This window comes from Esox lucius, chromosome 10, assembly GCF_011004845.1.
Source record: "Esox lucius isolate fEsoLuc1 chromosome 10, fEsoLuc1.pri, whole genome shotgun sequence".
Lineage (NCBI taxonomy): Eukaryota > Metazoa > Chordata > Actinopteri > Esociformes > Esocidae > Esox > Esox lucius.
Window position 1 is genome coordinate 1315428 of NC_047578.1, and position 19520 is coordinate 1334947.

The 19520-nt window shown below is 41.4% G+C and overlaps 1 protein-coding gene across 1 annotated transcript; it reads left to right on the forward strand.

The window, feature by feature from the left end:
• Positions 1–12995: 12995 nt before the first annotated feature.
• Positions 12996–18074, forward strand: LOC105026552 (complement C3-like). Its single transcript, XM_034294623.1, has one exon. The coding sequence runs from the start codon at positions 13213–13215 to the stop codon at positions 17149–17151; it is 3939 nt and encodes a 1312-aa protein (XP_034150514.1). The 5' UTR covers positions 12996–13212; the 3' UTR covers positions 17152–18074.
• Positions 18075–19520: the final 1446 nt, after the last annotated feature.

The window sequence follows — 19520 nt, forward strand, 5'->3', positions numbered from 1 at the left end:
AACCTTATTGACCTAATGGATCTGAACCTTAGGAACCAGGACCTTATGGACCAGAACCTTATGAACCAGAACCTTATGGGCAATGACCTTATGGATCAGAACCTTAGGAACCAGGACCTTATGGACCAGAATCTTATTGACCTAATGTATCAGAACATTAGGAATCAGGACTTTATGGACCTAATCTACAAGGACCATATGAAGAATTAGGGTGCCATTTAAGTTCTGGAGCAGAGCTTTGCCAACATACTTGAGATTTTGACTGATGTTGTCTTTGTCATTTTCTCACTCTGCACTCCCCCTGTCATCCTCTGTCTCTCCTCCCCCCCACTCCACCTCTACCTCTCCCTCCCTCCCCCTCTCCCCCTCTGTCTCTCCTTCCCTCCCACTCGGTGTCTCCAACCCCCTTTCTCTTTCATCCTCTATCCTTGTCTTAAGCAGTCTCATTATATTTCTCTCCATTCCTCACTCCCTATTTTCCATACTCTAGTACAGTAGAGTATGATGGAGTACATTTTTTAAGACTGTACAAACGCAAACTGCATTTTTAATGTTTGAATAGGCATTTGTTTTCCAGAGCCCATAGCAATACAGAATAGAAAAATGAAATAAATTGCAAAAGTAAATAATACTGTATTTCTATCGATTAATATATGTTGCAAATAAGATTCTTTTCAAATGAAGGGCATCATACATGTTACTGGTAAAAAAAAGTGTAACTAAGCCACCTGGTTAGCAGCAATTACTTTCTACTAAAATCTAGCTAACTAGACTGGTTTTGTTGCTGCTAACTAAAGTGCATTACTAAATAATAAAATGCAAGTCAAGCCCAATGAACCACTATATACAAATATACTAACAAGTTGTAGTGTTATTATATATTGTAGTTTAGCTAGAATATTACATTATCATTAGGATATATTACATGTCGTTATACTGTACTTGTTCAATGACAAAAAAGTTGAATAAAAAAAAAAAGCTATAATAATAAGTAGCGCGAGCCGGTTCGTTAAACTTATCTCTGTGCTTGCGGAGCTATGATGAGTTTTTGAAAGCATAGACAATTGCGTCTATGGGAATAAAAAGACAATATTTCATGATGACTGTGTTGCCTATTGCAAATTTAAATGCAACTGTGGCCAGGGATTGGAATTTCCCTAGCCAGCGTCCTCCAATTGACAACTTTCCATGTCGGTGTCTGTCATTTAATTAGCTACGTCTGTGGCTCGCACTCCGACGCAGATTTAAAGGAGCGGGAGGGAACACACAAACTCAAATCAAATCACGAAACGAAAAAACTCAATATTTTTGGACAAACGACTGAAGACAAAATTGTTAGGAAAGAGTAGATGAAATGTAACAGAGTTAAGAGTACGATTTTATAAAAGAAAAAAGTAAGAGTAAAGAGTGCAGCCCCCAGAAAGTAACTAGAAAAATACGTGTTCCTCTGAAACGTTACTCTTTTACTCATTTGCATTACTTGTAAGGCGTTACTACCCACCCTTGTTTGTGAGTGTATGTTTCCCAGGGCAGTAGGCATTGTGTGTAAAATAGATAGTTAGTATTATGGTCTTCTTTGCCAGCGTCTCAAATTACACCAGACTGCTCCCTTAAAAGTGTCCTACTTCTACTAGTTCACTATAATGGGAATATGGTTCTGTTTACGAGGAAGGCATAAGTATTGCTGTGTCAAAATAGAGTTGTTCCTCTTACAACTTACTCTGGAGAAGGCTTGGCTGGCTACTAATCATACACACACACATAGAGTGGGGAGAACAAGTATTTTATACACTGCCGATTTTGCAGGTTTTCCTACTTACAAAGTATGTAGAGGTCTGTAATTTTTATCATAGGTACTCTTCAACTAAAACAAAAATCCAGAAAATCACATTGTATGATTTTTAAATAATTAATTAGCATTTTATTGCATGACATAAGTATTTGATCACCTACCAACCAGTAAGAATTCAGTCTCTCACAGACTTGTTAGTTTTTCTTTAAGAAGCCCTCCTGTTCTCCACTCATTACTTGTATTAACTGCACCTGTTTGAACTCGTTGCCTGTATAAAAGACACCTGTCCACACATTCAATCAAACAGACTCCAACCTCTCCACAATGGCCAAGAGTAGAGAGCTGTGTAAGAACATCAGGGATAAAATTGTAGACCTGCACAAGGCTGGGATGGGATACAGGACAATAGGCAAGCAGCTTGGTCAGAAGGCAACAACTGTTGGCGCAATTATTAGAGAATGGAAGAAGTTCAAGATGACGGTCAATCTCCCTCGGTCTGGGGCTCCATGCAAGATCTCACCTTGTGGGGCATCAATGATCATGAGGAAGGTAAGGGATCAGCCCAGAACTACACAGCAGGACCTGGTCAATGACCTGAAGAGAGCTGGGACCACAGTCTCAACGAAAACCATTAGTAACACACTACGCGTCATGGATTAAAATCCTGCAGTGCACGCAAGGTCCCCCTGCTCAAGCCAGCGCATGTACAGCCCCATCTGAAGTTTGCAAATGACCATCTGGATGATCCAGAGGAGGAATGGGAGAAGGTCATGTGGTCTGATGAGACAAAAATGTATCTTTTTGGTCTATACTCCACTCGCCGTGTTAGGAAGAAAAAGAAGGATGATTACAACCCCAAGAACACTATCCCAACCGTGAAGCATGGAGGTGGAAACATCATTCTTTGGGGATGCTTTTCTGCAAAGGGGACAGGATGACTGCAGGGGAGGATGGATGGGGCAATGTATCGCGAGATCTTTGCCAACAACCTCCTTCCCTCAGTAAGAGCATTGAAGATGGGTCGTGGCTGGGTCTTCCAGCATGACAACGACCCGAAACACACACCCAGGCCATCTAAGGAGTGGCTCCGTAAGAAGCATCTCAAGGTCCTGGAGTGGCCTAGCCAGTCTCCAGACCTGAACCCAATGGAAAATCTTTGGAGGGAGCTGAAAGTCCGTATTGCCCAGCGACAGCCCCGAAACCTGAAGGATCTGGAGAAGGTCTGTATGGAGGAATGGGCCGAAATCCCTGCTGCAGTGTGTGCAAACCTGGTCAAGAACTACAGGAAACGTATGACCTCTGTAATTTGTGATGGTATTTCCGTCGATCGACACTCTTAAAGGAGTAAGAAACAGAGACAAAATTCTCTAGGCACAAATTAACCATTTTAATATAATTTGCTAATAAGAAAGACGCGTCAAACGCTTACAAACATAAGTCTCTGAATTAGTACATGAACATTCAACAGTATATATCACATACAAAAAGGGGTGTGGGAAGTTGTTGCCCATCTGTCTTGCGTCAGGTTTTACCCAAAAGGCGGGCTGTCCCCCCACATGGGTAACCTTCTCAACTCTTGAGGAGGACTCATAGCGTCTGGACAAACAACCGATAGACACTAATGGGTTATACAGATTTACGAGTAACCTTCTAATCCGCTGGTGCCGGTCAAGGATGCCCCCCCTAAACAAATACCAGATCCCTCTCTACCACATTCCTTGTCTTATCCAAACATGGGGACTCAGTACCTTTAACTAGTAACCCATACATGTATAGGACCAAGTATACATCAGTTCAAGAATTTCCACCACAAGTTGCAAACAAAGGTTTCTGTACCAAATATTAAGTTCTGCTTTTCTGATGTATCAAATACTTGTTATGCAATAAAATGCTAATTAATTACTTAAAAATCATACAATGTGATTTTCTGGATTTTTGTTTTAGATTCCTTCACTTGAAGAGTACCTATGATAAAAATTACAGACTTCTACATGCTTTCTAAGTGGGAAAACATGCAAAATCTGCAGTGTATCAAATACTTATTCTCCCCACTGCATACACACTTTAAACAAAATGCAATGATATTTTAAGTAATGACACTATCACCTGTATATTTTCTCTGTCCTAATAACACTACATCACATATTGGTTAATTAGCATAGTCACTAAAACAATAATACACAATAGCTAGTTATAATGCTACAACACACAATGGTTAGTTAGAATAGTTCATAATGCTACAAACACAATAGCTAGTTAGCATAGATTATAATGCTAAAACACACAATGGTTAGTTATCGTTGTTCATAATGCTACAACACAAAATGGCCTTGCTGAGGCTAACTTAGGAGATGACATCCCACGGGATTCTTTAAATGTAAAAATGTTTCCCATGAAGGATTTTTTTCTGTGGTTGAAAACAACTAAAATACTACTTCATCAGTCCTGAGTAAGGTATCTGCACAAAACTTGATTTTCAGCCTCCACTGAAAAAAGTTTCTCAAAACAATATTTGCCTGATATTTTCATTATAATGACATTGCACATAAAAGCATGCAGATCAGTTGCAGCCTCAGTGTTACGATATATAATTCGTATCTACCACATGGCGCTGTAACTTGGTGCACTTCTGCATTTTGACAAAGAAATGTGTTAAATCGGCTTTATATTGAGAGACAGACAAGTTTAATGGGTCTTTTATGCCAATTCCAGCGCTTGGTTTTACAATCTCCATGTTGGTCAGGGAAAGTTGATTTTGGCCTGTTTCAATTTTCTCTGTTTGGCTGAGTGTTGGCAGATTGATGTGTTTATTCATCTCAAGGCCTTCCCTTGGGACTGACAGCTAGACACTCAGAACATAAAAGGTAGGTGTGTGTGTGTGTGTCAGAGAATGTTTTTTCATGATATTGAGTTGAATAGGTTTGGACAGGTTCAAATTTGTTTTGATACCAAATAAAAAGCATCTACTTTCACCAGAATATTCAGAGTTTTACATGGTTTGGAGACTCAGTGCTCTGTTTATTAGCAGTGTACTTTATATAGGGAATGGACTGGTCCATAGCAGTAATCTACATGGAATAGGGACTGGTCCATAGCGGTAATCTACATGGAATAGGATACTATACAGCTCTGGTAACAATTAAGAGACCACTGCAAAATTATCAGTTTCTCTGGTTTTACTATTCCTATCTATGTGTCATGGTACGGTGAGCAGCAGCGCCATCGTTCCATACACCCTCAGTTCCCATCACTTAGGAACGCATCCCAGACTTGTTTTGTGTCACATGTCTTTAATCATCGTTCACACCAAGTCCCTGTTTGCTCATTAGTATGAGTTTAAATGTTTCCCCTCTGCTCCCCACATTGTGGATCATTGTTGTTGCCGTTAAATTTAAGTCTTTAAGAACCGTTTGTACAGTCGTTTTGCTGCTGAAGTCAGCCATTTACTTTCATTGTGTTTTGTTTGTTCTCTGTGTTTGTTTTAATCAATTAAAGATTCAACACCAACTACCCCTACCTGCACCTGGTTCCTTACTCCCGCAATACCACCGCATTCATTACAGTATGTGTTTGAGTATAATGAACTTTTTTGTTTTATTCTATAAACTACTGGCAACATTACTCCCAAATTCCAAATAAAAATATTGTCACTTAGAGTATTTATTTGTAGAAACAAAAACTGGTCAAAATAACCAAAAAAAGATGCATTTTCAGACCTCAGATAATGCAAAGAAAACAAATTCATATTCATTTTTCAACAACAAAATACTAATGTTTTAACTTAGGAAGAGTTCAGAAATCAATATTTGGTGTAATGCCTGTGTTGGAATTTAACAGACACTGGAATGGAATAGCTGCCATACATGTACAGGTGCTGGTCATAAAATTAGAATATCATCAAAAAGTTGATTTATTTCAGTAATTCCATTCAAAAAGTGAAACTTGTATATTATATTAATTCATTACACACACTGATATATTTCAAATGTTTATTTCTTTTAATTGTGATGATTATAACTGACAACTAATGAAAATCCCAAATTCACATATATACATACACTCACCTAAAGGATCTAGCATCAACAAGGCATTTTCGCCCACAGGACTGCCGCATACTGGTTGTTTTTCCCTTTTCACACCATTCTTTGGAAACCCTAGAAATGGTTGTGCATGAAAATCCAAGTAACTGAGAAGATTGTGAAATACTCAGACCGGCCCGTCTGGCACCAACAACCATGCCACGCTCAAAATTGCTTAAATCACCTTTCTTTCCCATTCTGGCATTCAGTTTGGAGTTCAGGAGATTGTCTTGACCAGGACCACACCCCTAAATGCATTGAAGCAACTGCTGATTGGTTGATTAGATAATTGCATTAATGAGAAATTGAACAGGTGTTCCTAATAATCCTTTAGGTGAGTGTATATAGGGAATAGGGCTCTGTTCATTAGTAGTGTTCTATATATAGGGAATAGGGCTCTGTTCATTAGTAGTGTTCTATATATAGGGAATAGGGCTCTGTTCATTAGTAGTGTTCTATATATAGGGAATAGGGCTCTGTTCATTAGTATTCTATATATAGGGAATAGGGCTCATTAGTAATAACTGATGTATAAATACAATTAACTTGAAAAATTAACATTTTTAAAAGCGATTGATGACCGCAACAAAAGGGAGAATTTGGGTGAGAAAATTGGTTCTTGCTTTGAAATTTTGTGAATATACATTATTTGAAGTAAATTTCCATATTTCAATAGATTAATTATGTAATTTTGTTTTATAATATAAATCAGTTTTTGCTGTCTGTCTTTTTTAATATAGCGTAGTGGTTAGAGACACAGGCCTCCAAACAATAGGTCCTGTGTTCGTATCTCGCCACATTGAAAACACATGTGTTTAAGGACAGGATAGAGGAAGACAGAAACATGATTTGTTCCGGATAGACAAACTGTTACACATGCAGGTATCCTGTAAGTGCGTTTGTGTTTTCTGCCGTTTCCCCAGGTGTCCCTTAAGTTCCTGATTGTGCTCGTTGGTGTTTCCCACCTGGCAGTCATGAGTGCATTGCCTGACTGCTGGGGTGGACCAATCAGTGGACACCCCTCCTAATTGCACCACCTGTTCCTTTTTCCATTACCCAATCGCATCACACATCCCTGGTTTAAAACCCAGGCAGTTGGTTCTCCCAGAGAGACTCTTTTGCTTTACCTCACATGGACATAGACACTCTTGAGATACACACCCTTTTGATAGACAGACACTTTGTTTATTCATACATCACTTAGTTTAGCACATCTCACTTTGTCCTGTTTCATGTATGTATTGCTGTGGGGTTTTGTTTGGTGTTGTCTAGTCAATAGTTTGCTATTTAGTCCCTGTTCAACCTGTGTGTTGAACAGGGACTAAACAGTGTGTTCAGTTTTTTTTTTTAGCAAGTCGCCCTTGGTCATACACAATCCGTAGGAAAACCTAGTCTAAAAACACTAGTTAGAACTGAGCGGACCACCTACTGTATTTTTGTATTGGTTAGTAGTCAGCTAAGCAGTTCTTGAGGCAGGCAAGTTCAGTTTAGGGGTGTTTGGACTGTATTACTTCATTTCTTGGGTCCAGCTCAGCCCCTTTTCCCTAACCCCTTTACCTTGTGTTTACAATAAACGTTTTATGTTTGACGGTAGCTTTGGTTGTCTGTGTCGTTTGTTCTCATTCTTCCTTTACAATACACTAATTTGCATGAGTTTTATGTTATGGGTCTCTGTACCATCCACCCTGGACTGCTTGAGCCGGAGGGTTCGTAACACAAACACTTCACTGGATACAACCTTCTGGAGCGATGTTATAGTAAGCCTGAAATAAAACTGTTTATGGTTATATTGCAATTATTTCTAGTGGATTTTTGAAGCACGCATCCGTGCATGATTTATTGGGGTAATATAGGCTAGATCAAATCCCCTTGGGCAGTAAAAGCGTATGAGTTTCCACGATTCTCAAGTTTTGCTTGACGAAAAAGTCAGTTATTGTCACCGGTATTGATAGTTATTGTATCAATGTCATTCATGAATGAAAGAAAAGCATTTTTTTTGTGCCATGAAATAGCTTGGCAGTGTGTAGTTCTTCTTCAGTCTCACTGACTCTCAGTACTGGTTCACCCCCAGGGCTGTGTGCTCAGCCCTCTCCTGTACTCTCTCTTCACCCACGCCTGCCTGGCAACTCACATCTCCAACACTGACTTTGTGGTTTCAGGATAACAGCCTCCAGCTCAATATCAGCAAAACGAAGGAGCTGATTGTTGATCACAGGAAGCAGCGGTGGGGAGACCACGCCCCCATACACATCAATAAGTCTGCAGTAGAGAGAGTTCACAACATCTGGTTCCTTGGTGTCAACATCAGTGATGACTTGACCTGGTCTCATCACTCCAACATCTTGGTGAAGTAGGCCAGGAAACGACTCTTCTTCCTACGCTGATTAAGGAGATTTGGCATGGATTCCAGGATACTCACCAACTTCTACAGATGCACTATTGAGTGTCCTTACCTGCTGTGTCACCGCCTGGTATGGCAGCTGCACCGCCCTCGACCGCAGAACACTTCAGAGAGTGATTAAAACAGCAGAGCGCATCACAAGGTCTGACCTGCCATCCCTGCAAGATCTCTACACAGAGAGGTGTAGGAGGAGGAGCTAACAAATCATTACAGATCCCAGCCACCTAGGCCACGGAGTGTTTACCAACAAACAGGCTACAGGACAGCTTCTTTACACAGGCTGTAAGGCTGCACAGCTCGGGAACCCATCTTGCCTTCCATCCATAGTCCATGCACACGTGTTACTTTATATCATACGCACCTGTCATTTTTACATTGCACTATGGTTGTATAGGTATTATTTGTGTGTTTTTGTGTAGTGTTATTACTGATTGATTGTGTTATCATATTTTTTTTAAATTATAATAACTGTTACTTTCTAACTTTTAACTGTACTGTCGGGAATAAGAAAACCAAGCATTTCATTGCCATAACTTATTTCAAATGACAAATAAACCTTTTGAACTTTGAACTAGCAATTGCTCATATGACTATTCCAAGATGTAAGTTAGTAGGTACTTGTAAGCCTACTACTGGCTAATAAGCCGTTAAAACGACCAGTGGCATACATTTCATTGATGCCATTTGTGGTAAACTTAATAAGAAACGTTAGTCAGTTTAACACATTGCTTAATGATGTCTAGCGAAATGTTCACATTGTTTGTGACGTTAATGTGTGAAAAAATTATCTAATATGGAGATGCTACACTGACACTGGGCAAATGTATAGCACAGTGGTGTCATGGTTAAGGACACTGCCTCTAACATAGAAGATCTGGGTTTGAATCTAGTCAGGGCAACAATATTTATCACAACTAATTGCTTGCCAGCTGAAATAAGCTTGCCTGGTTCCTTATCAGTTTTTTGTTTTGTTTTACAGTGTATGGTCTTGTCCCTGAGAGGAAGAACATGTGGTGTTGGTGTTGTTGTAAACCATTTGTCCAAGTGGGGGAAAAGACAGAACAATGTGTTTTATGACAGGATAGAGGAAGACAGAACATGGGATAGGAAGGGATAAGAAACATAAGTTTGTTTTCACAAGATTACTTTGCAAATGCTTGCCTTCACTCATTCTGGTATAAGAATTGAATGTATCTTCAACTGCTTCAGAAATTTTTTACCAGTTACTTTATTGCTGTGATGTCTCTGTCCTTGCAAATTTAAATCAACTGCTATTGTGTATTAGAGATTTGCCTCTTTCTTGCCTACCACTTTTTAAAGAAAAGAATATCAAGATATGATGGAGACCAACACCACCAGAACATTGTGCCCTGGTGTATATCATTTATATAATTTTGTATCTTCAACTCAAATACACTCACCTAAAGGATTATTAGGAACACCATATTAATACTGTGTTTGACCCCCTTTTGCCTTCAGAACTGCCTTAATTGTGTTGTGGCTTCACAAATGCTTTGCTGCATACCTTGGTTGTAATGAGTGGTTATTTCAGTCAAAGTTGCTCTTCTATCAGCTTGAATCAGTCGGCCCATTCTCCTCTGACCTCGAGCATCAACAAGGCATTTTTCCCTTTTCACACCATTCTTTGTAAACCCTAGAAAATCCCAGTAACTGAGCAGATTGTGAAATACTCAGACCGGCCCCTCTGGCACCAACAACCATGCCACGCTCAAAATTGCTTAAATCACCTTTCTTTCTCATTCTGGCATTCAGTTTGGAGTTCAGGAGATTGTCTTGACCAGGACCACACCCCTAAATGCATTGAAGCAACTACCATGTGATTGTTTGATTAGATAATTGCATTAATGAGAAATGTATCAAGTGTTCTAATCCTTTACGTGAGTGTATAATGTTTAAATACTAATAAACATTAATATAATAACTACAGTTTCTTATGTTTTCCAAAAGTTTATACACATGTATGTATTTAACATATGAATTGCGACTATTTACAATCAAATAAAGACTTACTGCCCGGTTATAAATATATATTTTGCACAGTAATGTATTTTAAGGCCAATTTCAGTGTTTTCTCTATTATTGCGTATGCTGTAAAACTTCTCAGATTATATATTATTATTGTTGTTTCAGATTATATATAATGCATGCCTAAAACAGCTGTTGTGACAGATGTAGGCAAATTAATTGTTTTTGTGATTTAATGTTAATCATGCAATATGATTTATATTAAACTATATTAATGGTTTCCCATAACGGTTCTCGTATCTTTTCAGTCTGCCTATCTAATTGATTTTGCGCTGTGTGTTTTGCATCACAGTGGACTTTCCCTATTTTTATCAGGGCAGCTAGTTTCACAACTGTTCTGCCAATCCCAGACAGTAGAATCTCTATAATGACCAGAAATAGGAGCCCAGAATTGAGAGGTAGTGATATATACAGGCTTTTGTGAGCTGTGCAGAATCAGTTTTAGAAGAGCAATGCATGTGACATTATGGCTTGCTGTAGTCCTCATTCTTTTTCCACAGTTCCTCTCTGCATGCAATTGCTAAACCAAATGCTCAGAAGGCTTTTGTTTTTCCCTGGAAAGTAAAAAAAAAATAGGAAATTCAACTTAAAAAGAATGATACATTTACTGCATACATATATATAATATGTGTATAAATAGAAACCATTGAGTGTGACAAATGTGTAATAATATAGGATATAGGATAAGGTGGCAAATATATTATTATTATGGCACTATATTTAGCTCACATCGGGTCTCAGTGAACTAAATATATTAAAGATCAACATTTTTACTGAACGTTACTGTAATTAGTTGAGAACAAAATGAAGTAACAACGCTCAGTGGAAACCAAAATCACCAGCCGATTGAGGGCTGGATTCAAACTCCCCCCTCGTGCCTGTATGCACTCCCAACAACGTCTGGGCATGCTCCTGATGAGATGGCGGATGGTGTCCTGGAGGATCTCCCCCCAGACCTGGATCAGGGCATCAGTGAGCTACTGGACAGCCTGTGGAGCTACTTGGTGGCGTCGCATGCACCGATACATAATGTCCCAGAGGTTCTCAATTGGATTCAGGTCTGGGGAACATGAAGTCCAGTCAATGCCTTTGTCATTCAGGAACTGCCTACACACTCTGGCCACATGAGGCTGGGCATTGTCCTGCACCAATCAAGCTGGATGGTGCTGGGCTGTGGTCACACCAGAGGATGTTGGGCCCTCATACCATCCTCATGGAGTCTGTTTCTGATGGTTTGGTCAGAAACATGCATTCCAGTAGCCCACTAGAGGTCATTTTGTAGGGCTCTGCCAGGGCTCCTCCTACTCCTCCTTGCACAAAGGAACAAACACAGGTCCTGCTGCTGGGTTGATGTCCTTCCATGGCTCCTTCCAGCTCTCCTCGTGTAACAGCACGCCTGCTATCTCCTTTTATACTCTTGAGACTGTACTGGGAGACTTCTTTAGACAGCACGTATGGATGTGCCTTCTTGGAGGAGCAGGACTGCCTGTGCAACCTGAATGGGCTGCAAGAATCAGCCATGAACCCCCTTTTTGCTGTCTTGCTGTTGCCTCTCCAGTGCACCTGTTGTCACTTTCATTTGCTCCAAAACAAGTGACATTGACACAATCGCTTCTGCTTCCTTACTGGCCAGATTGACATCCCTGAAGTTAATCTGACTTGGTGTTATACTGTGATGATTACGTGTTCACTTCATTATTTTGAGCAGTATATATATTTATTTCTTAATTTGCACAAGACTGTTAAAAAAGGCCAAACACTAGATTGTATTTTTGATTACTGATGAATGTAATCACAAATGTAACGTAATATTAGCTTACTAACTGAAAGAGAAAAGATAAACTGGCTCAATTAGGACAGGCAAACCAGGCTCTAAAGGTTTCTAAGATGTACAGGCTTACAAAGAGTTAAGGCTGCACAAAAGACTAAACAATTGAATGTCATCTCAGTCCACATTTTGCCACATACCTCCTTCGCCATATCGCCTCTTAAATGTTTCCTCAAAACCCATTTTAAATATTTAGCTTTTTTTTCAATGAGACGTGTTGTCCAACTTTGTTGTTTTGTGGCACTGTGTTGTGGGACAGTGTTGTGGGACAGTGTTGTGGGACAGTGTTGTGCGACAGTGTTGTCCAACTGTTTTGTTTTGTGTCACTGTGTTGTGGGACTGTGTTTTGTTTAAAGCTGACCATTAGAACATTACAATAATAATGTCTTTGTGTTATGGCCCTTGTCCAGGACTGGTTAATGATTACAGCAGATAAAAACGGGCCACCATGGAAAAGGAGATTTGGGCTTTGTATGTTTGTCCTGTCTTTGAGAAGAACAAGTTGCTCTGTTTGAATGCCGATACAACATCAAACTAGCTTCCAGTCAGTAGGAATTAAGAATGTGATGAAAGTATTGCCCATACCAACGTTATTGTCCTTTATGGTGGCCGTCTTTGTAATACACATGTGGTTTTATTTTTATGGTGGTTTAATATAAATCATATGAGTTTCACATAACAATTCTAGTATCTTATCAGCCTGTCTGTCTGCAATCATTTTTTCCCCAGTTTGTTTTGCTTCACATTGCCACATTCTGATCAGGGCAGCTGGTTTCACAACTGTTCTCCAGTAAGGTAACAGTCCACAGGGGGAATGACCCCTGAAGCCAATCCTCTACAGAATAAAAGGCCCTAGCACTCACCCAGAACCAGCCAACCCCTCAACAGGATAGAAGGCCCCACCACTAACCCAGAACCAGCCAACCCTCAACAGGATAAAATATCCTACCACTAACCCAGAACCAGCCAACCCTCAACAGGATAAAAGGCCCCACCACTAACCCAGAACTAGCCAACCCTCTACAGGATAAAATATCCCACCACTAACCCAGAACCAGTGGTGGAGATGTTGGCCTGTAGTTTACTGTCTCTGGTAGGTCTGGCTGTCACCATCTCGATACCTTCCTTCGTTGATGGAGAGGCACTTTATGTGTTGTCAGCTCCCAACCTCCTGCGTGTGGGCTGCACGGAAAATATATTTGTGGAGTCTCAGGACCACACAGGTGGTCCCCTGAATGTTGATATCTTGGTGAAGAAGTTCCCAACCCAGGAACATTTGCTGGCCATTAAATCAGTGGTTCTGGATGCAGCAAACAACTTCCAGTCTCTGACACAGGTTGTCATTCCAGCAAAGGAGCTTCTTGTGGAGGACCCTGAGAAGAAACAGTTTGTTGTCCTGCAGGCCCGGTTTCCTGTCCGCCTCCTGGAGAAGACTGTGCTGGTGTCCTTTCAGTGTGGATACATCTTCATCCAAACAGACAAGACAATTTACACACCGGCCAGCACAGTCAGCTACAGATTGTTCTCTATGAATCCTGGCCTTGAGACTTTATCCACAGCTATCATTGTGGAGATCACAAATCCTGATAACATCCCCATCCATAAGAAAAGCATCTACATAAACCAAGGAGTCAATTCAGAAGAATTCAAACTACCAGAGATGGTCAACTTCGGGACATGGCATGTGGTCGCAAGATTCAAGAGTAATCCTGAGAAGACCTTTTCATCTGACTTTGAGGTGAAGGGGTATGTTCTGCCTAGTTTTGAGGTTATTCTAACCCCAGCGAAACCTTTTTATAACATCGAGGACAAAGACTTGACAGTTTCTATCACCGCAAAGTATCGACACGGTGTTAACGTGATAGGAGCAGGATACGTGGTGTTTGGGGTCATTACAGTTCTCAATGAGAAAAAGAGCATCCCCAGCTCTCTGCAAAAAGTTGAAATCAGAGAAGGTAAAGGAGTGGCTCGTCTGCATAAAGACCACATCACACAGACTTTCACAGACATTAAAAGACTGGTCAAGCAGTTCATCTACGTATCCATCAGTGTATTATCAGAAGGCGGGGGTGAGATGGTAGACGCAGAGATCAGAGGCGTCCAGATCGTCACTTCGCCTTACACCATACTCTTCACCAAAACACCACATTTCTTTAAACCTGGTATGCATTTTGATGTCTCTGTGCACGTTGTATATCCTGACAAATCTCCAGCCAGTGGTGTGGAGATTGAGCTGTCTCCAAATAATGTTAGAAGGGTGACCAGAGAAAACGGTATTGCCAAGGTTACAATCAACACATTGCCATCAGCTACTGAGCTCCTTATCACTGTGAAGACCAAGGACCTGGCTCTACCTCCTACCGGACAGGCAGAAGCCAGCATGAAGGTTCTGGCCTACAGGACGTCCACCAAAAACCTACTCCATATCTGGGTTGAATCTGATGAGGTGAAAATAGGAGACACCATAAAGATCTACTTTACCATGGGATCTCTCCCGTTACAGAACCAAGAACTTACATACCTGCTCCTTAGCAGAGGTCAGTTGGTGAAAGTGGGCAGGGTCAAGACACAGGGACATTCCCTTGTGTTATTGACTGTTCTCATCACCAAGGAAATGCTTCCATCATTACGTATTGTTGCATATTACCATGTGGGAACAGCTGACTTGGTGGCAGATTCTGTCTGGGTTCACGTCAAGGACTCCTGCAGGAGCATTTTTAAAGTGAGGATGACCAGACCTAAAGCGTCTTATGGACCTGGAAATTCTGTCAGTCTGACTCTCAGTGGAGACCCAGGAGCTAAAGTAGGACTGGTGGCTGTAGATAAGGGAGTCTATACACTCAACAACAACCACCGTCTTACACAGAATAAGATCTGGGACACCATAGAGAAGCTTGACACAGGCTGTACAGTAGGAGGAGGGGCAGACAGCTTGAGCGTGTTCTATGATGCCGGTCTGATAATTGAGACCAACGCGGCTTTTGGGACTCAGATCAGAACAGACCCCAGCTGTCCATATAAGGGCAGGCAAAGGAGAGCTGTGATGTCAGAAGAACCAGGGAGCCTTAATGTCTTTACTACACGGGCCAATAAGAACACTGACTTCCAGAACCAGACATCCTCCATAAGGCATGACTTCCAACACGACACACCACTGCTCTCAGACAGCAATGACCAACGTGCCAAAGATGGCTTTATAGATTTGGAAGACATTTATACACACAGCAATTTCCTGGAGAGTTGGTTTTGGATGGAAATCATGCTCCCTAAATGCCCTGCTTATGACAAGCACTGCAGGAGCACATCCTCTGAAAGAGCAATCTTCCTGAAGGATTCTCTCACCACCTGGCAGATAACAGCCATCAGTCTGTCTCAAACTCAGGGCATTTGTGTGTCAGAACCATTTGAGATTATCGTTCAGGATACTTTCTTCATTGACCTCATGCTGCCCTATTCGGCTGTCCGCAACAAACAGCTGGTGGTGAAAGCCATCCTCCACAATTACAGTGAAGAGTCCATTGCTGTGCAGGTGGATCTGATGGTGGATGACACAGTGTGCAGCTCCGCCAGCAAAGGGAGTTATAGGCAGGAAGTGAACGTGGCTTCAATGTCAACCCTGGTCGTCCCATATGTCCTAATTCCCATGACACTGGGCGAGGTCTCTGTTGTGGTCAAAGCTTCTAGAAAAGACCATTACAGTAGTTATGGGTTGAAGAGACACTTCCTTGTCCTGCCTGAGGGAGTGCTGGTCCGAGAGGCAAACCTCATTCTCCTAAAGCCTGATAAACATGGGGGCGCGCAGACTGAACATATACGCAGTGCAGTGTACAGGGACCAGGTGCCCAATTCTCATGCTGATACATTGATCAGTGTTAAAAAAGACGACTTGGAGGATAATGAAATCATGATCAAAGTGGTTGCAAGGCCATCAGTCATCTCTTGGCAAATTACCAAGGAGAACCAGTTCAGAAACTACCAGATCAGATATTTTGATAAGAGCATGACAGTAACAGCTTCAGGAAAGGGTGAGGTCTCTGTGATTGTGGAAAGATGGTACTATGCCCTGCCAGAGAAGAAAGAAAGTGACTGTGAAAACCTTGATTTCTCTATTACGTTCACCAAGATGGACAGGCCAAGCCACCAGGACGCTGAGGAGTCCTTCATGCTCAACATTGATGTGTTGTATCACAAAGAAAGAGATGCAACCATATTAATATTGGACATTGGCTTGCTGAATGGTTTCATCGTAGACACAGATGATCTCAAAATGTTGGCCATTGAGAGGGGGTGCAGTATAGAGAGGTTTGAGATGGGCAGGGTACTGTCTGAAAGAGGTTCTCTCATCATACATCTGGATAAAGTTTCCCACAAAGTGGCAGACAAAATATCCTTCAAGGTCCACAGAGTGATGAATGTGAGAGATCTCCAGCCTGCTGCCATCTCTGTGTGTGAATTCCAGAACAAGACCCCCTGCGTAAAGTTCTACCGCCCACAGAGGGGTGGTACCCTAAACACAGTGTGTTTTGAAGACTCATTGTGTACCTGTGCTGAAGAGAGATGCAGTGTGCAGAAGAACGATGTGTCAGAGAAAGAATGCATGGACAATGTCCGCGAGTTATCCACAGACTATGTTTACAAGGCTACGGTGGTGGACATGAATCTGACAACACAGACCGACACTTATACGATGAGCATCGCCCAGGTTCTCAAGGCAGGTAAAGATGAGAAAGTGATGAAGGGGACGAAAGTGGTCTTCATGGGGCTGCCTTACTGTAGAGAGGCACTGGGTCTTAAAGTCGGTCAAACGTATATTATAATGGGAGAGTCTAGAGACACGCACCTAGTGAGGGAGAATGACCTACTGTTGTACAAGTACTTCCTGGGAGAAAAGACCTGGATTGAGCACTGGCCCACAGTATCAGATTGCCTGTCCAGAGGCAGTAAAGTCTGCCAGGAAATCGAAAAGTTACGACATCAAATTGTCACCTTTGGCTATGGTGTTTAAATATTTGCCTTTTATTTTGTGATATTCACATTTAGCTTGAGGTCCTCCACCAAATCGTTTACAGTAATGTAGCATTTTGAATGGACAAACCCTTCAAGGTAATATGATTAATCCTGGAACAAATTTACGGTGGAATTGACAGCATTATGGTGAATCTTTTGTTAATGTCATTTAAACAATCAAAGTTGTCATTTATGGCGTCTTGCTGGATCTGGAAATCAATCTTTTTGATATTAGTCTGACGCACAAAACTGCTAGGTCACCCTAATTACCTAAACTACTTGGCTAATATGCATTAAATAAATTATTTATAAATCATTTCAAGAGTGTGAATCTCCTTATGCTACAGAAACAAATGTTGAGGGTTTACAAAACAGGCCATCAGTGTCTGGTCTGCTTACGGTTCTCGGAGGAAGGACAAAGGCTGGTGAGGCAGCAAATATTCATTTATTATCATTAATTTATTCATTATGCTTTGCAGGGTTGGAACAAACCGCCAGAAAACCTTAGACTAGCTCCAGCATGGTATGAAATGTACTGTAAAACTGACTTGACTTGCATTGACTTGGGACACAGATCAGGAATAGAACAGACAGCGGGACCAGGACATAGAGTGGGAAAGAAAGAGATCAGGAATAGGACAGAAATTTGGACTAGGACATAGAGTGTGACAGATCAGGAAAAGGAATGAGTGGGACAGAGATCAGCCAGGACAGCTGTTCATTAGGAATCTAATCAGTTGATCAAAGCAAACTTTTTCTTCTCCCCAAAAAACACATTAAAACAAAATCATCAGATATCTATAGCAAAGAGACATGTCATCCTCCCAACAATACTCCTAATTATTTAGAAGGGCGTTTTCATTACTGATGGGGAGAGAGACTAATTAGAGAGTGATGAAATTTAAAGATGAGAGAGTGATGAGAGAGATGACAGACGAGAGAGATGAGAGTGTGTGATGGGAGACGTGAGTGATAAGAGATGAGAGAGAGTGATGGGAGACGTGAGTTATAAGAGATGAGAGAGAGTGATGGGAGACGTGAGTTATAAGAGATGAGAGAGAGTGATGGGAGACGTGAGTTATAAGAGATGAGAGAGAGTGATGGGAGACGTGAGTTATAAGAGATGAGAGAGAGTGATGGGAGACGTGAGTGATTAGAGATGAGAGAGAGTGATGGGAGACGTGAGTGATTAGAGATGAGAGAGAGTGATGGGAGACGTGAGTTATAAGAGATGAGAGAGAGTGATGGGAGACGTGAGTTATAAGAGATGAGAGAGAGTGATGGGAGACGTGAGTGATTAGAGATGAGAGAGAGTGATGGGAGACGTGAGTTATAAGAGATGAGAGAGAGTGATGGGAGACGTGAGTTATAAGAGATGAGAGAGAGTGATGGGAGACGTGAGTGATTAGAGATGAGAGAGAGACAAGTGAGAATGATGAAAGATGAGAAAGTGATAACAGAGAAATGAAAGAGGGATGAGTGAGGGTGTCATGAGATAATTTTTAGACAAGCATAATGTGAATCCATTGACGGAAATCTATTAATTACCATTAACGATGTGTGTAATTACAGACTAATTGGATGAGGACTGTGCCACACCCACCTGGGGTTAGTGTTGAGTTAACTACAGCTTGATTAGCATCACCACTGCGCTCACTGACAGGAATGCATGCAAAACATGAATTGGTTGTTTCTTATTGTTTGTGTGGGTGTGCAAATGTGTGTGTTTACTAAGAAAGCCCTACTTATAATCCTGCATCTGATTACACTAAATACTATATTGATGTCAATGTGTAAATTACTTTGTCATTTCTATTTATATGATTTGAGTCTGGTCTCCAGCTGTGGTTTAGGCTGGTCTTCTGAGTCTGGTCCCCAGCTGTGGTTTAGGCTGGTCCACTGAATCTGGTCCCCAGCTGTGCTAAATTAAATACATCCTGCCCTATCCTCATCCACATTTTGCCCGCTCCTTTTTCCCATCCATTCTCATTCTGCCTCATCCTGCCCTGTCCTCATCCTGCCCCGTCCTCATCCTGCCCTTTCCTCATCCTGTCCTCAACCTTGCCTTTTCCTCATCCTGCCCTCCTCCTGCCCTGTCCTCATCCTGCCCTGTCCTCATCCTCTTCTATGTATATTCCATTTTCTCTGTGTACACTACTCCCCCATGTACTCAATCTGTCAGTTGTAAATCCAGGCCTAATTATGTGCTTCCTGATCTGGTCAAAGGCTCTTCCCAGACAATCACCATAATCAGTTGTCTCTCCTCCAAATACTTGGAGAAGGAGGGGAGGGGGGGGGGGAGGGGGTTGAGACTCATCACAGACCGTGTGTGAAACTGAATAGCACACACTGCAACATACCACTCAT